This window comes from Sceloporus occidentalis, unplaced genomic scaffold, assembly GCF_023333645.1.
Source record: "Sceloporus occidentalis isolate IW3139 unplaced genomic scaffold, rSceOcc1.0.p SCAF_157, whole genome shotgun sequence".
NCBI lineage: Eukaryota > Metazoa > Chordata > Lepidosauria > Squamata > Phrynosomatidae > Sceloporus > Sceloporus occidentalis.
Window position 1 is genome coordinate 1,708,176 of NW_028317137.1, and position 17,052 is coordinate 1,725,227.

The 17,052-nt window shown below is 41.8% G+C and overlaps 1 protein-coding gene across 1 annotated transcript in view; it reads left to right on the forward strand.

Moving 5' to 3' along the window:
* Window positions 1-12,137, forward strand: part of LOC149280395 (uncharacterized) — a 32,447-nt gene extending 20,310 nt beyond the window's left edge. The window contains exons 41-67 of the mRNA XM_089500640.1: window positions 528-581; window positions 2,203-2,310; window positions 2,591-2,698; window positions 2,867-2,920; window positions 3,533-3,586; window positions 4,263-4,370; window positions 4,564-4,617; window positions 4,706-4,759; window positions 4,974-5,027; window positions 5,700-5,753; window positions 5,853-5,960; window positions 6,253-6,306; window positions 6,730-6,783; window positions 7,060-7,113; window positions 7,454-7,507; window positions 7,624-7,731; window positions 8,080-8,133; window positions 8,212-8,265; window positions 8,727-8,834; window positions 8,923-8,976; window positions 9,314-9,349; window positions 9,785-9,838; window positions 10,028-10,277; window positions 10,419-10,531; window positions 10,617-10,685; window positions 10,862-11,095; window positions 11,991-12,137. Coding sequence (XP_089356766.1) covers window positions 528-581; window positions 2,203-2,310; window positions 2,591-2,698; window positions 2,867-2,920; window positions 3,533-3,586; window positions 4,263-4,370; window positions 4,564-4,617; window positions 4,706-4,759; window positions 4,974-5,027; window positions 5,700-5,753; window positions 5,853-5,960; window positions 6,253-6,306; window positions 6,730-6,783; window positions 7,060-7,113; window positions 7,454-7,507; window positions 7,624-7,731; window positions 8,080-8,133; window positions 8,212-8,265; window positions 8,727-8,834; window positions 8,923-8,976; window positions 9,314-9,349; window positions 9,785-9,838; window positions 10,028-10,277; window positions 10,419-10,531; window positions 10,617-10,685; window positions 10,862-11,095; window positions 11,991-12,137 — 2,307 coding nt within the window. The remainder of the gene's footprint in view (window positions 1-527; window positions 582-2,202; window positions 2,311-2,590; window positions 2,699-2,866; window positions 2,921-3,532; window positions 3,587-4,262; window positions 4,371-4,563; window positions 4,618-4,705; window positions 4,760-4,973; window positions 5,028-5,699; window positions 5,754-5,852; window positions 5,961-6,252; window positions 6,307-6,729; window positions 6,784-7,059; window positions 7,114-7,453; window positions 7,508-7,623; window positions 7,732-8,079; window positions 8,134-8,211; window positions 8,266-8,726; window positions 8,835-8,922; window positions 8,977-9,313; window positions 9,350-9,784; window positions 9,839-10,027; window positions 10,278-10,418; window positions 10,532-10,616; window positions 10,686-10,861; window positions 11,096-11,990) is intronic.
* Window positions 12,138-17,052: the final 4,915 nt, after the last annotated feature.

The window sequence follows — 17,052 nt, forward strand, 5'->3', positions numbered from 1 at the left end:
TGCGCGACTTGATGTGTTACTGGGTCTTAAGTAGAGCTCAATCACATCTTCTATTCTAATGGCAATTTACATTGTAGCGTCTCTTAGCTATGTATGATGTCATACTTGTTATTGGTCAATGTTATAAAGACAAATCCCATGTTTTCCTGTCTCTCCTTCAGTATCATAATTAGCATCAGGCCGATATACTCTGCTATATCTCAGGTCATCATGGCTTCCCGCTAGGTCCCGTGTAACAGACAGGCAGTGGCAGCTCCATGTAATTAAATCTCTTTTAGCTTTATGCCCAGTCACATGCAGACCCCAGACCCACAGTGGAGGGGGCAGCTGGGGTGCAGCACCCAAATAAAATACCCCTCAATTACACATTGTTAGAGATCAGCTTCTGCTGCATACCTGTGAAGATTGGGGCAGATCAGCTTCTGTACCGGACTGTCTGCAATCAACAAACCTTTCGTTAGAAGATCAAGTAATAACATGCATCCAAAAATTACTGATAACCGACCATTACTATTCTTCTCTTTTAGGGTGGTCCAGGTCTGAAGGGTAACGAAGGCCCTGCAGGACCCCCTGGCCCTGCGGTAAGTGTCTACTTATTAGAGTCTAATGATAGGATGGAACCTTTTCATGCACAAAAAAAAAACCTACCGTTCAAAGGTTTGGGGTCACTTAGATGTTGACTTGTTTTTTAAAGAAAAGCAAATTTTGTCCATTAAAATAACATGAAATAGATCAGAAATCCAGCGCAGACGGTGTTAATGTTGTAAATAACTATCGTAGCTGGGTTTTTTATGGAAAATCATCATAGGCGTACAGAGGCTCTTTATCACCCCCATCACTCCTGTGTTCCAATGGCCCTTTATCACTCCCATCACTCCTGTGTTCCAATGGCCCTTTATCGCCCCCATTACTCCTGTGTTCCAATGGCCCTTTATCACTGCCATCACTCCTGTGTTCCAATGGCCCTTTATCACTCCCATCACTCCCGTGTTCCAATGGCCCTTTATAACTCCCATCACTCCTGCGTTCCAATGGCCCTTTATCACTCCCATCACTCCTGCGTTCCAATGGCCCTTTATCACTCCCATCACTCCTGTGTTCCAATGGCCCTTTATCACCCCCATCACTCCTGTGTTCCAATGGCCCTTTATCACTCCCATCACTCCTGTGTTCCAATGGCCCTTTATCACCCCCATCACTCCTGTGTTCCAATGGCCCTTTATCACTCCCATCACTCCTGTGTTCCAATGGCCCTTTATCACCCCCATCACTCCTGTGTTCCAATGGCCCTTTATCACTCCCATCACTCCTGTGTTCCAATGGCCCTTTATCACTCCCATTACTCCTGTGTTCCAATTGTACGCTGTGATCGCTAATCCAATGTTTTGGTACTGGAACCGAGCGCCATGGATGTTGTCCAGTAATTTTTATTTGAACTTTTATGCTTTTTAAAAATGCTGGGGAGGTGGACGTTGGCCTTATACATGCCACCTGTCTAAATATTTGCGAATAGTCTCTTTCTGGAATCTGGGAAAAGAAAAAATGTCGGTGCGCTAAGCTAGTCTCAGGCTCAAATAATACAAATGTATAATATGAGGCCTACCAAACAGTGTGAGCATGCTGCAAATACAGTGTTGGCTGTACAATGTATACAAAAGACAAAATACTGTCTGCGCTTCTCACCCTAATAAAGTTGGCAACAAATATATAAACATAATATAAATGAGAGGTTTTGGTTATATGAATTGGCCAAAGCATAATTAAGCTCACCCGCCACGTCAAGGCACACTCTCAATAGGGTGAGAACCTACTCTCACCTCCTACATAGTGGGCACACAAAGCAGTTTATACTGCTACCAAAACCAAATTAATGTGTTGGGGGAGGTGCAATTAAACCTCCTCCCATTTAACCCCTGGACAGCAAGCTGCAACCAGACTAATGAGGAGCCAACAACCTCAAATATGTGCAAACAGGGAAAAGAAAAAATGTCGGTGCGCTAAGCTAGTCTCAGGCTCAAATAATACAAATGTATAATATGAGGCCTACCAAACAGATTTCTGGAATCTGCCTACAAATGCAGATAATAAACGACTCATGGATGAAGTCTTCGAAAAAAGATTTGGCCAATCATTTTTGGAATCCCAGCGAAAAAGACTCTCTTTTCTTGATGCTACAATGTGACCTCTTCTTTACCCTTGCAGGGATCCCCAGGAGAGAGAGGTGGACCAGGCCAAGGAGGACCTATTGGACCCCCAGGAAGACCAGGACCACAGGGACCAGCAGGTTCCGCAGGGGAGAAGGGAGTACCGGTACGTATACTCTGTAACCATGGCTCATAGTAACTTACAGTAAACATGTAAATAAAATCATGTAACGCTTCCTGCGTGCATTAAATGTAAAGGATCGCCTTCCTTCCTTAGTGGTGCGTTTCTCCCAGTGTGAGCTACGGGGATCTTGTACACTAATGGGCTCACATATTCTTAATCAAAGTTTTATCTGGGAACGCAGGACTTCATTTATTCTTCATTTTACACATTACTGTAACTACTATATATATACTTACTGTCTCTTCAATGCATTTTCTTCCAGGGAGAGAAAGGTCCCATTGGCCCTGCGGGTAGAGATGGCGTCCAAGGGCCTGTAGGGTTACCCGGCGCCGCTGGACCCCCTGGGATAGCCGGAGAGGATGGAGACAAGGTTCGGAGTTTTATTTTGACATTGCATGCTGGGTGCCGAACATGTTTGTGTCCGCATGTGTGTTTGTTATATGTCGTATGTCGTATGTTGTGTGTGTTTAGTATGAGCTTGTCTCTTTTGTCTCTGTGTGTGTTGTGCTTCAGTAGTAATATGTTCTGATGTTCTTAGGGTGAAGTTGGAGACCATGGTCAGAAAGGAGCAAAGGGGAACAAAGGAGAACACGTGAGTAGCTTTATGTAACGTTGTCCTTGTAAATTCATTTTAAACGAGGACAGGTTTATCCTCAATCCACAGATCCCGTCGTGTCACCTCACGTATAATATATACCTTATACCACTGTATCTCTCCCCATACATTCATTTCCGCCTCCTTTCAGCCAGTCCCATCATTAAATACCTCCCCACCTCATCATATCTCCCTCAACTATGTCCTCCTTTCCAGATACCATTTTCTTATCCTTTCACAATATTTTCTCCTATTTCCACATATATTCTTCTTTAAATTATCTTTGGAAAATGGTATTGAAGATGATACGCGATACACAAGGAAGATGACTGGCTGAACACACTGTAAATGGGGAACTAGAGATAATAATCTTAGAATGGGGCACAAATAGTTCATAATACCCAGACCTGGACCTCTGGGGCAGTCAACTACAGCCCCATCCACCAACTGGGGTATTTACTAAGCCTCTCACAAACTCATTTTCCTTAATTACCCAAAGCGCTTCACACCTTTGCCCCTATAAACAAAAATTATAGGGATGCAAGTTGATTTTTTGCCTACTGTGATAATTGGGCTCTGCTTACGCTCTGAATCTGTTTTATTTCTTAGGGTCCCCCCGGCCCGTCTGGTCCAGTTGGCTCTGTTGGACAACCAGGAGCTGCAGTAAGTAACTCACTAAATGATTAATAACGTTTGTAAAGGAGAGGTGCCAGCGATGAAATGTATTCACTAAATACCGGCTAGTAAATAAGCAACAGTTTATGTCAATTATTGATATTAAAAACTGAGGCACAGCTCAGGCGGCATAATGATTTATAAGTCCCAAAGACTGTCAGCTCACAAGACAAGGACTCTCGTTTCCTTCTTTACCGGTATTCTTCACATGTATTCATTATTAAGATTGTTATTTTTAGTGCTATTGTTCATTTCAATTTTCCATATTGTAATAGCGATATATATATATATATATCTTCAAACATATTCTGCAATGCCCTTAAACCTTTCAAGGGTGTAGATTATTGTATAGATTCATGCTCTTACCCTCCACGACGATATCACCTGTAATAGAGAAATGTGCATCCATGGATACCTTCCATTTATTGTCCCCAAATCAATGCTCTACAGAATGTCTAGTAACATAAGTCAACGTGCGTTCCGATAGACTATACATTACCAGGGCCTTATGGAAAATGGAAGTAATGCCAATGGAAGGGGCAAGTAGTTCAATTTGCACATTAAATAGATCAATTATCCATCCAATGAGACATAAATGACATTCGTTAATTAAATACCTATTAATATTTGATAATAAGTGTTTTAATCATTTCTCTCCACTTAGGGTGCTGACGGAGAGCCTGGTCAACGAGGTCAACAAGGAATATTTGGAGCAAAGGGTGATGAAGGCACCAGAGGATTCCCAGGAGCTCCGGGACCCATTGGTCTGCAGGTAATGGGGCAGATATGGCATGAGAGGAGTTTGCGATATACAAAAACGATATATAGCTGAGATAAGGGGGCACCAATGTCGCATATTTCGGCACAAACGGGTTTGTATGCATGTTCTTCAGAAGTCCTCTCACTCTATAGGTTACTGGCAGCCTATTATATGCATGTTAGCTAAACACATTTTTCTTTTTCAGGGACTACCAGGTCCATCTGGAGAGAAGGGAGAGACAGGGGATGTTGGCCCATTGGTATGTCAACTTTAGGTGACATGGTACTAGTTATATTTGATTTGCAAATTGTGTTTTTTGAAAAATATTTACGTATCTTTCTCATAAGGGTCCTCCTGGACCACCCGGACCACGTGGCCCTGCTGGACCTTCTGGAGCCGATGTGAGTAACTGCCTAGTATTAGATCGCTAAGTACCCTGTACTTTCAGATAATTTAATAGTTACCCACATTAATATGTACCCTATACACTCAGTATATGCTATTATATATGACCCTTCCTCATACTTGAGATAACACCATTTTTCTTACCCTGTGTCTCCACTTTTTCTTCCCATTCCTGCTGTCTCTGTACTGACTACTTTTTGTCTACTGCAGGGTCCACAAGGACCTCCTGGAGGAATAGGAAACCTGGGCCCACCAGGACAGAAGGTATATGATCCTTTTGATTTAAATACATGCCCTGCCACTAAATAATAAAGCGGACATTGATACTTATTAACTGTTGGCTGGGAAGCCAGTAGACGCAACAAGCGTATCTGTAATCTGAGAATCTATTGAGGGCTTCCATAAAACTGAAACATGGATCGGGAACTCTTTTGGAGAATCACTACACACGCCGTGTGTATGAATGATAACACATAGATTTAATGCAGATTTATTTATACATAGACGCGCCACGTTATAAAATAACCAATCAAATCAAAGCATATCTAGCAGCTGACCATGTAACCTTAACAATCTGCAACAGTAAAAGTTGGCCAGGTTTACATCCTCTTAGACCTGGATCCTACATAAGTAAGCCCAGACCCCTTGATTTATTGACCGTATGAATTGATGTAATATGGTGGACAGCGTTCCAGTAAGAGAAGACATGTACTCATAAAAGACCACGTACTAAAGAAAGAGACACTTTACAAAAGTGAGTACGCAGAAAATCGTGGCACCTGAGAAAGGCTTCCCTCGCTGGAGTGAACTTTTTTTATGTGGGTTCTTACATTTTGGATCATCAGTTGGTTTTCCAAAGAGTCGATCATATGTTTATTGGTTAAAGAAGCATACTACTTGACCAAATGTTCTAATGGAACCGTCTTACTCTTTTAGGGTGAACCTGGTGAGAGCGGCGTCCCTGGTGTCGCTGGAGAGCTTGGACCTAAGGTGAGTGATCTGATCATCTCACGAACCGCAGATCTCTTACGCTGTAGGACGTAGCCGGTGCCATTCTCCGGAAATCTGTAACACTCATCGTATTCACAGGGACCACATGGAGACCGAGGTGAGAAGGGAGAAGCTGGACAACCAGGAGAGGCCGGACCTCCGGGAGGAAAAGGCCCACATGGAGATGATGGACCCAAAGGAAATCCTGTGAGTATTTACCAAGATTCTGGTAGGGATTACATTTCCAGTTTCTGTTCACCTCATTGGAGACGTAATTAAAATAAGTCCATGTAAGTTATTAATTCAATCTTACGCTGAAATAATGCTATGCTCTTAATAGTTGTATGGTACAGTAGTATAATAAGTGTAATGATGGTTAATAATTGTGTCTGTAGGATACCTGTAACAAGAGTTGTAACTGATAACGTGGTATATTGGGCTAAATAACACAACACATTAAGATGCCAAACTGGAAGTAACTGGTATCTCTTGCATTTAGGGTCCCGTTGGATTCCCAGGAGATCCCGGCCCCCCAGGAGAGATGGGACCCAGGGTAAGTGCCAAATGTGCCACTTGTTACTACAGAGATTGCGGGATCTGTTGGAATATCACTTATATAACAGTATGAGATTAGTGATCTTTAAAGATCTCCGTATATGAAAGAAGATCTGAGTTTCCAGTTCTTTCTTTTTTTTGGACTCATGGCTTGCTGGCGGGGGTGTTCAACTTGCAGCTCCGAAGTTCCCATTATCCTCAGCCAGTTTATAGCTAACATCTGATATTAAAATAGTCAGTGCAATTAACCTTCATGTGTCCTTTACACCCATTCCGGCTGTGAAATGCGCATGTTTTGTGTGTACACATCACATAGAAATATACAAAGGGATATTTAAATAATGCAGGGGTCTATAATGCCCTCACTGCTTTTTATTATTATTATTATTATTATTACTGTAATTGCTTTATAATCATACAGGGGCAAGATGGAGCTAAAGGAGAGAGAGGAGAAGATGGGGAACAAGGAGAGGCGGTAAGTGATCCTATCTTGTTGTAAGTGTAGCACATAGCTCACTCATACATGTGTTAAAGAATTACTGCCCTTATAAAAACACACGGACATGAAGCCACTGGATGATGGAAAGCAGGATGCCAGCTCCATCCCACCAATTTTAGTAACTAGTTATCTGCTGGCTTCCATGGGACCGTCAGTTAATTGAGGTATATGAGACTTAGTATCTCTGAGACCTGCATAAATACAGCATCTCATAAACACAATGTAACGAGAGTTCCTTGTCTTCTTGTTAAGGGATCTCCTGGTCCTACTGGAGAGAACGGCCCACCAGGACCACTAGGAAAGCGGGTGAGTTTGAATTCAAGATTAATGCTAAACATAGTGCCCAAAGTGGCCCTACATGGCTCCATCATTATCATGTATTTAAAGAGAATAAATCTGAAGATGGGCCACTGGACCGCTCACTTCTTTAGAGCTGTTATTACAATATTCTGGCCCTTTTTAAGGTTAGACAGATGATTTTCTGCCTTTTACTGTCTATTCTGGTGTCTTCTCCTCTGACTGTTTCCTTCTCCATGTCTCTTGTAAGCTTTCTCTTCTGTTTCATTGTCTCTGAAATTCTTTATTGTGTTGCTTAATAATCATTCTAGTCTGTACAGACATCTATCACAGTCTATCCTTCTCGTAGGGTCCTGCTGGTCCACCTGGTCCTGAAGGTCGCCAAGGAGAGAAAGGAGCCAAGGTATGATCAACAGCACCTTCTCTAAAGCCTGACACTAGTGATCTCCCTAACTGTGGCCGGTTTTCAATTTTTAACCGGATGCAGCTCTCATGGCCTCCATTTTGTCCTCCTTTCAGGGTGGGAATGGCGCTGTTGGCGCTCCTGGTAAAACCGGTTCAGTTGGTCCTCAGGGATCTCCAGGAAAACAAGGCACAGAGGGACTGCGCGGGATCCCAGGAGCTGTGGTGAGTGAATGATATGTAAGGCAGAGGGAGAGATGGTGGCTATATGTTCACTATTATTGGATCCGGCTCTGGGGTTTTAGCCCCAAATGTTTGTTTTAATTGGGTAATTCCATTGCTATGGTGAATAAAACCATATTCAGAAGTTTGCACTGTATTCAAACTCCAAAGGTGTCATAAAACTTTCTCAGACGAGGTCACTCAGAATACCTCCAGGACCATCTACTATTTATCTGTGACTTTTTTCTTTGCGTCAAACCGTGACTGGCCAGAAATTATACATGCATTTTATAGACAGACTGTAAGATGCCATTAAACAAAGTTACTCACAAATCCTACCATTACTTGCAGGGTGAACAAGGTCGTCCAGGTGCGACTGGACAAGCTGGACCTCCAGGCCCCATGGTAAGCTGGAGTTCTTCAGGTGTATGTTTTGTGCAGATGTATACAAGTGCGTTGAAAACTAAACTGTATGTTTTATAGGGACCCCCTGGATTGCCAGGACTCAAGGGAGATACTGGACCCAAGGGAGAGAAGGTAAGGAACCCATTGTACACGTATGCACCTTCGCACATAGACCTAGTGTGTTAGAGGGCACCTTTTCTATGAACACATGCTATCCACATGGCCAGATTTGTTAAAATACATGTAAAAGACTACACAACATGTAATTAAACACATGTCCTGAATGCAGATACTCTCAACATCAGTCCTCAGGTGGTTCCAATAGAGCAGGTTTTCAGGATCTCCCCTGATGAGCACAGGTAGACCAATCACTGCCTGTCCTCCAGACCTGTGCGCCATCTGGGAGCAGGAACGGACTGTTTGCGCCATTGCGAGGAGAAATAACATTGAAAACTCTAACATATGAGCCATAGAAAATCATATAGGATAACTAGATTATAATGTGGGATAAATCCCTGTACCTGCTGTATGAAAGGAGCATCGCTTAACCCCAGATTCCCATGCAGTGACTTCCATTTTCTATTCTCTGACAGGGTCATCCTGGACTTATCGGTCTGATTGGACCAACAGGAGAGCAGGGTGAGAAGGGTGACAGGGGCATGCCTGGACCTTCGGGAACAGTTGGATCAAAAGGAGAGACGGTGAGCACCATTAGATCCTGGGCTGGAGATTGGTTACGTGGTATGTTGTTTGATACGTTTTATAATACTGCCTTCCCTTTTCCTACAGGGTATTCCTGGTGTCACAGGTCCCATTGGACCCGGTGGACCTGCTGGTGTCCCTGTAAGTTTCTCTTGTCTACACCTATCCCTCTTTAAATATACCGTATATATATTACACAGCCTAAACATTTTAATTCTTGGTGCCCAGTCTCCTTCTCCACCTCGTCTATCAGATGCTGGATATCTCTTGCCCTTCCACTATGTTCTTTTTTTCTTGTTTCCCTTATTCAGAAAGTTCTGGGTGACAAGTAGATTGTTTTAGACAGTAAATGTAGTAGATAAACTCAGTTTTACCCGAAGTACGTTTGCTACAGTATTGCACGGTATCTTAGTAGTTCTATATGTATCTACCTAGTAATTTAGGTTGAAAAAAAATGTTTCTATCTTTTTCTCCAAAGGGTCCTCAAGGTCCTAAGGGTGCCAAAGGAGCTACGGTGAGTAATATATTTATCACCAGGAGACTGGAAGGGCTGGGTGCTTATTAATGCCATATAAGAACCGCCAATGTATATTATGTGGCCCATGTAGTCTGGCGATTCCTTAACTATCTGTTCTGGTTTGATGGCTCCATTGGGCTAGAATGGTTTGTACATTCCACAGTTCCCTTTAGAGGTTAATTGTAAATGTTATATGCACACAATGTGTTACCTACATTCAAGCTTACACTATTACACCCATAACTTTCCATTCTTTGATCTCTGTAACGGGACAGTTAAACGTTTGACACTGTTGCCTGGGTTTGTCAGCATCATGTGGCATTACGGCGGTGTTCTATAGCTCCCTGTTATTTCTCCAATGGTTCTGCATACAACTGTAAGTAAGCAAACACCTTTTCTTTAGTCATCCTTCTCTCTTCCTTTGTCACACAGGGACAAGCTGGACCCAAGGGACAGAAAGGAGTACCAGGTCAACCTGGGCCCCCGGTAAGTCTCATTTACTGAGCAGTTCACTTTTTCACATTCATCTGAGTTTTAATGTTGTAAGACATGTATGTCAGCGTTCCTGGTGGGATTGTGCCTTAAGCTTTTTGTCTATTTATTGTACATCCAACAGCCATGTTACATTACATGAACAGAGTGTCACTCGTGTGTTTTTTTATTTGCCCCATGCAGGGACCTCCAGGTGAGGTGATTCAGCCTCTACCCTTCCAGATGCCCAAGAAAAACAAACGTTCAATCGATGCCAGTCAGATCATGTCGGATGAGCCAGCTGGAGAATATGCTGATGGCATGGAGGAGATCTATGGTTCTCTTGATGCAATCAAGAAAGATATTGAGCTAATGAGGACACCGTTGGGCACCAAAGAACATCCAGCCAGAACATGCCAGGAGCTGATACTGTGCCATCCAGAGATGCCAGATGGTGAGTGGGGGCATCTTACCCAAGAGTATAGGACCTTACGGTCAAATACAATATGAGGTCAACAGGATTGGGTATTTTATAGCACAAGCATGTTCTTGCCATGTTACAACACTGATGCCTAAACCCAACCTTCTCTTTCAGGCGAATACTGGATTGACCCCAACCAGGGCTGCACACGAGACTCCTTTAAGGTCTTCTGTAACTTTACAGCTGGAGCAGAATCTTGCATCTTCCCCAGCAAAGACATTGAGAAGGTTAGATGAAGAGTCTAAAGTAAGCAGTGATTTGCATGGCAATCAAGCCAAATATTTTGCTAACTCTGCATCTCATCTCACACAGGTTAAGATGTCACCCTGGAGCTCGGAGAAGAAGGAGACCTGGTACAGCAAATTCAGGAATGGCAGGAAGGTGAGCACACAGTAGATGTTTGTGGCTCCTCAGAAAACTTGAGCAAAGTCAAACCTACCAATCTAACCAATCTAGAATTATGTTTCTATAACCAGTTCCAGAGCTTTGTTCTCCTTTCCTTGTTGGTTTCTTCTGCTTTGTCAATCATTTTCTTAAACATATCCCACTCCCCACAGTTCTCATATGTTGACTCAGACGGTATCCCTATTGGCGTGGTTCAGCTGACCTTCCTCCGCCTGCTGAGTGTCTCTGCCCATCAGAACTTCACATATAACTGCCACCGCTCAGCTGCCTGGCACCTCACCTCCTCCAACACCTACCAGAAGGCTCTGCACTTTATGGGCTCAAACGATGAGGACCTCTCTTTCTACAACAGCCCCTACATCAAGGCTCTAAGAGATGGCTGTGCGGTAAGTGGAAGATTTCTTCAAATTTCTACTCATTGATTTAACCATAAATCACGCACTAATTTGGCCCTCTTTCAGAAAAATATGCTGGTGTTGGCTCATCACAATTCATTGCTAACTCATTGAGGTTAATTGTTTCATACTCTCTTGGCTTACTAAATAAACCAAATGGCTCCTTGAAGAATGGTTTTACCCGAAGCTTTCTTGATGACCTTTTCATTGAGATGAAATACTGCAACAGTCTTAATCGGAAAAGGCCTAATAAAAAACCCAAGATAATCTAGTGGTCAATGTTAACTATACAAATACACGGGGGTATCGGTAATAGTACTTCGCTAAAACTGTTGAAACCCACCAGAAAATTCACTTTTGTACTAGGAACAGTACAAAAAAATAAAAAAATAATAAAATGAAAAAAAACTAAAAAAGCACCCCTTCCACTAGAAGTACAAAAATAAACAAAAACACTACACAAAACTGATTTAGTCAATAGTATTAAATATATGTAATATAGTGTAATATGTAAAGCATGGATGTGGCCCTCTATTTATCTATTATCACAAATAATTATTACTTAAAAAGGCCCTAATTCTGAACAAAATGATGTTAAATTTGTGCATGTCCATCAAATATGGAAAAGGGGAATCATGGTAAACATGGTAAAAATGACAACATTTTATATTGTGATCATTTGGTTATGAAAACGCTCGTGACTGAAGGGGTTAAACAAGAGGCATATTTGCAGGCTTACTAGAAATATTTTTGGGTGACAAGATTGTAGCATCAACATTTTACAAAATATATCATCTGTCCTGCCTGTACTGTCAATCATTTGGTAACATTGCTCATTACGATAGTAGTGTGAATTCCACGTAATATTTGAATACTTTCTTTACAGATGAGGAAAGGCACAGACAAGACTGTACTGGAGATTCACACTCCACGCGTGGATCAGCTTCCTTTAAGGGACGCTATGTTCATGGACTTTGGAGAACCCAACCAGAAATTTGGCTTTGAAGTGGGACCTGTATGTTTTAGGGGTTGAGGCAAAAAATAACTCCTCTCCCTATACAATTCCTCCCCTTTCTGAAAATAAAACGGAGAAGCTCCCTTCCCCCTTTATTCCTGTACACCAGTATTCAAGAAACTCAGCCGATGAGGAACAGAAGGCATCGCCCCACTGACAAGGCGGAACAAAAGACCAAAAGGCCCCACTCAACGCGTGACTCTGACCAAAAAAACTGGGTGGCTCCTCGCATGACCAAAGAAAGATTTATGATAGACTCTTAGCTAGAATTATTTGAGGCTTTTTTTAAAACCCATCATTCACAGAGAAAAAATGGGGTCCCCATGCCATATCCTATACGATCACAATGAAGACATTACAAGCCGTTCTTTTTTACATTCATAGAGAGCTTTATCTATCGTTAAACCTTTTCCCTGAGCCTCTTCTTTTGCGCCTTAAAAAAAAAACAGGACTCTATTTTTTTTTTCTTCTGTGGATAAATAAAAGTTTTAAATATTATTTAAAAATAATAAAAAATGCTATGGATTCCCCTTCTCCCTTGCACACAAAACCTGGGATAAATATTTAAAAAAAAAATGTCCTGAAAATGATGGGAAAAAATTCTGTGAATGAAATTTCACTATGGTGCTCAGAGATAATACTTATTATTTGACCAAGGAGATCAAAAAAACCTCACAGGTGCTCAGAGAATTACTGTGTAATGTTTGTAAGTATTTTTTGTATTGTAATATATAATCTATAATTTTGCTGCTTTTTTATTCCTGTTTTTTGTTCCTGTTTTTGCGCATGTCCATGCATTACTTCCTGCCTCTCAACTTCCTGTTTGCTCTTCTGTCACACCCCTTATTCTGATTGGTTAGCATCAGTTCCTGAACTCTAGCCTGCTCTCTACCCATATCTACTGTTTCCTCCGCTTTTATTTAAATAAATGATGTGCAAAAGGTGAATCCCACAGAGGAATAAAATAACAGGATGGGTGCATTTCTTATGAGTTAGCGGACACAATTCTGCAAACCACAAAAATTTGCAATCTTTTGGGCCAGTCCAAACTGTTTACAAAGGGGTGGCTCAACCGGGGTGAGGTCAGGGCAGGGAGAGCCCATCTCTAGGTTTGCAATGGGCACCATTTCTGGTGGCAGCCCTGGTATAAAATATGGATCATATAAGGTTAGTGAGTTTAAATTCCAAACTATATTTTTACTTAATATTCCTCGTGCGGCGATGCAGGAGAAGCCTGGATAGAGCTGCACTTTTTGTGTTTTAATGTTTGAAAATGTTCATTTTTATACAATAGAAGAAGTGAAGGGGTTGGCGCTCCTTAATATTGAATAAGACAGATCCAGATGTTGCATCATGACAAATTAAAGTTACCCTATCCCCTATATGTTTAGGTTCCTATGCCTAACAACACTAAATACCAGTAATAATACCACATAGACTGAAATTCACTGAGGAGAATTCGCCATTGGGTTTACTAAAGAAAGAGGTTCCAAAGTGTGGACTTCTTTTAAGCTGACCCAGTGATAAACCCTCGGACAAACTGATGCAAAACATTGACCAGCTGTGTAACCAAAAAATGCCGGGACTCACCCCGCAAGACATAAGGTTGGGGTACCTAAGCACCTCTAAAAAAACAGTAACATACCTATAGGCACACTAACACACACTCAGTAAAATAGTTAGACACACTGTATCACACTCAGTAAAATACTTGAATACACTAACATACTCACCACCTAGCACCTATTACACATCACACCTCAGCTCTATCACACAATACAATTCCCTGCCATATCTATCACTCCCATACAACTACTGTGTCACACATCACACCTCACATCCATAGGGCAATCATTCCTTACTCCCTCACATCTACAACATTACACCTCACTCCCTCACATCTACAACATTACACATCACTCCCTCACATCTACAACATTACACATCACTCCCTCACATCTATCACACAATCACACCTCACAAATAACCACTCAACCCCTCGCACCTATCACAACTCACTCCCATCACATCTATAAATCACACATCAAAGCCCACTCCCATCACACATCACTCCAATCACACTTCCCACCTGACATCCTTATCCAGAGCCCTTTCTTGCAGGTGCACCCCCACATTATTATTCATACACACCTACTTTGTTGGCTCAGGAGGGGGGGTAGCCACTGGCACACATATTTACGCACCCCTTCACACTAACAAACATACACACTCCCGCTAACACACACACTTACACATACACATTCATACACATGACCACACGCTACGCTCTTACTCTCACAGTGTAAAGGCTGGTTTACAAGATAAGACTATACTGACTAGTGCTGGCTGATCAGGTAAGAAAAACAGGACTGGTTATACAGCCGTACACACGGGTTGGAAAGTCTCTGAGGAACGTTGTGGCTCGTTGGCACCTTAGAATTGGAATAGGGGACATGCACCTCGGACTCGGATAAGGACCTTGATACACGCTGGATTGTGGCAAAATCTGAAAAATAGCTTAATGGGGTCTTTTGGCTTCTTTTGGATAAACAGCAGTAATGATCGGTAGAAGGGTTGAACTTGATGGTCTTATAAATTTTTTCCAGCCTAAATTAGTTATTATCAAATGACGGTGCCAAGTTAACTCGTCCAGTTTAAAGTAAAAGACCGCGTCACCTGTGGTACAGACTTTTCTTGTACACTTAAGAAGATTTTGGGGACTTGAAGCTTCAGCCGCTGGGCTATCCTGTGGAAAATGAGGACCACTGGCTAATCGATGGCAACCGCCAGAAAGGAGACCCTAAAAGAATTGGGAGGGCTTACAGTGTAATAGAAAGAGACATGAGAGGAAAGGCCAGTGAGAAGTATAATTTGCAATATATCCTAAGGTTGCAAGAGAGCCTCTGACAGGGCTTTTTAAGGTTTTTAAGGAATGTTTGAAGCTTTAATTGCTGGTAACTTCTCTAAAAAAGTCTATTTTATTTAAGTTTAATATAGCAATTGGGGGGTTAGCACTCAATGTGCTTATTTAGCTATAGACATTATCAAAATTTACTGAGAATAAAAATCGCTTTCTATTCCGTCATCGCGTAGTTACGAGATCAGGTAATGTTTCAAGCGGAAAGTCCCCGGCATAAAGGGAAGTTACAATCTATATTTAAATGTCACGTGCCCAGCAACAGCCTGGAAGCCAATGGGAAATTTTAGTGTTATTGTGTCATCTGTAGCTAGGTGGGAAGATGGCGCAGAGCGCAAATACGAATCAATTATCAATACCAATGAGCAGAGAGAGGTGGCGCCAGAGTGCTGTAAGTGATCGGTGATGCCGCTTACAGGGAACAAACCGGTACCTTCATCATGGATTACTGGATTAAGGATACTACAGTGAAAAAATAAAAATGACTATTTTACATAAATGGCTTTTACATAAATATTTTGGTGTACGGCCTTTCTGCCCAGTGTTGTAGCCATATGCATGCTGTACAAGGTTGTAGCCCATTCTGCCACATCCAGCTCCATCTCTGCCTAGTCAAGTTCTGAAAAAATAATGCTATTCAATAGCTCATCATCACATTATTTATAGATTATATAATGGATCCCCATATATATATATATATATGTTGTTAGGGTTGTTTATATGGTTCGGGTCACATGACTGCCACTCCCTCCATCCTGCGCCGATTCAGACATCACAACTTTAGGATCAACGTCCAGCATAGAAACCGATGGATGATCAGAGCCGTTCAGCCCGTATAGTCTGCTTTTTCTCTGCTGTAACGACTCAAACCTTAATCAGTCGTTGGTCTCGTCTTAGAGTCAGGAACCGTATGTCTATCCCATGCGTGTTTAAATTCCCCACTGTAGAAGGTGCATATGCCCCGCTATGTACCCCCGGACATGGCTTTTGTAACCGTGAAATACCTTCAATACCATTTAACCAATAAACATAAGATTCTGGCAAATTAAGTCTTGTTTATTATTAACCCCTCCTCAAATAGCACATAGCGAGCCAGGCCACCCCACCCAGCTGCTATTTTAGAAATACCTAATTTGGGTAGAATTTCCATATATTTTTGATAATTAAAAAAAGTGTGGTTTTTCCCCCCTAATTAGTGTGCTGGATTTGTAACTGGAATATTGAACAAAGAAGCCATAAAGCACCCACAAAACTATATATTTCTAGAAAGCAGATAACTTAGGCGATGTTCCTGGGAGACCAGAGAAGGCTTTACATTGAGTCTCATTTGGGTTAAAATGCAGCATCATTGATTCAGCTCCTTCGTAAGCAATATAGCCATGAAAAATTAGACAGGACTCGCCAAACTTTGGGTACTTTGTTTTTCACACATGGTTTATCCATTTTGACTTTATTTTTGTTGAAAAAATCATGACACGGTGTAACATGTCATGTGTTGTTGTTCATCTGAGGTTCAATTTTCCAAAATTTTACACCTGCTAAGGAACAGATGATTTATGTTATGTCCTGATATGTTGGGGAGATGAATGGGTAAGCCGAGACACTGCAAGAGCATGCCTACGTTTATCTCGGGGGGGGGGGGCATTCCTCATGGGTATATCCGGGGGTCTCTGTCTGTATAAAGTAAGCAGATTTGGTCTTTCCTGATCCCTGCGAGATGCTGATCTTTGTTATAATACAGAATAACGTTGAAACAGAAAATAATATGAGGTGGGATTCACTTCAGACTTAAATATCCTCTCAAAAGATCCCGAGAAATAAACGCGGAGGTCAGAGGTCTCTTTAACGACACTTGTTTTATTTTTCTTTGGAAGAGGCGGCAGAGCTTTAGTATCGGAAGCAAAATACAGAAAGAAAGGAGTTTATTAACGATCATCAATCAGCAGCTATTCAGAAAACAGCATTTCATAATTGGTGATAAAGCAGAATTCAGCATAAATCTGTCACGCAAAGGGT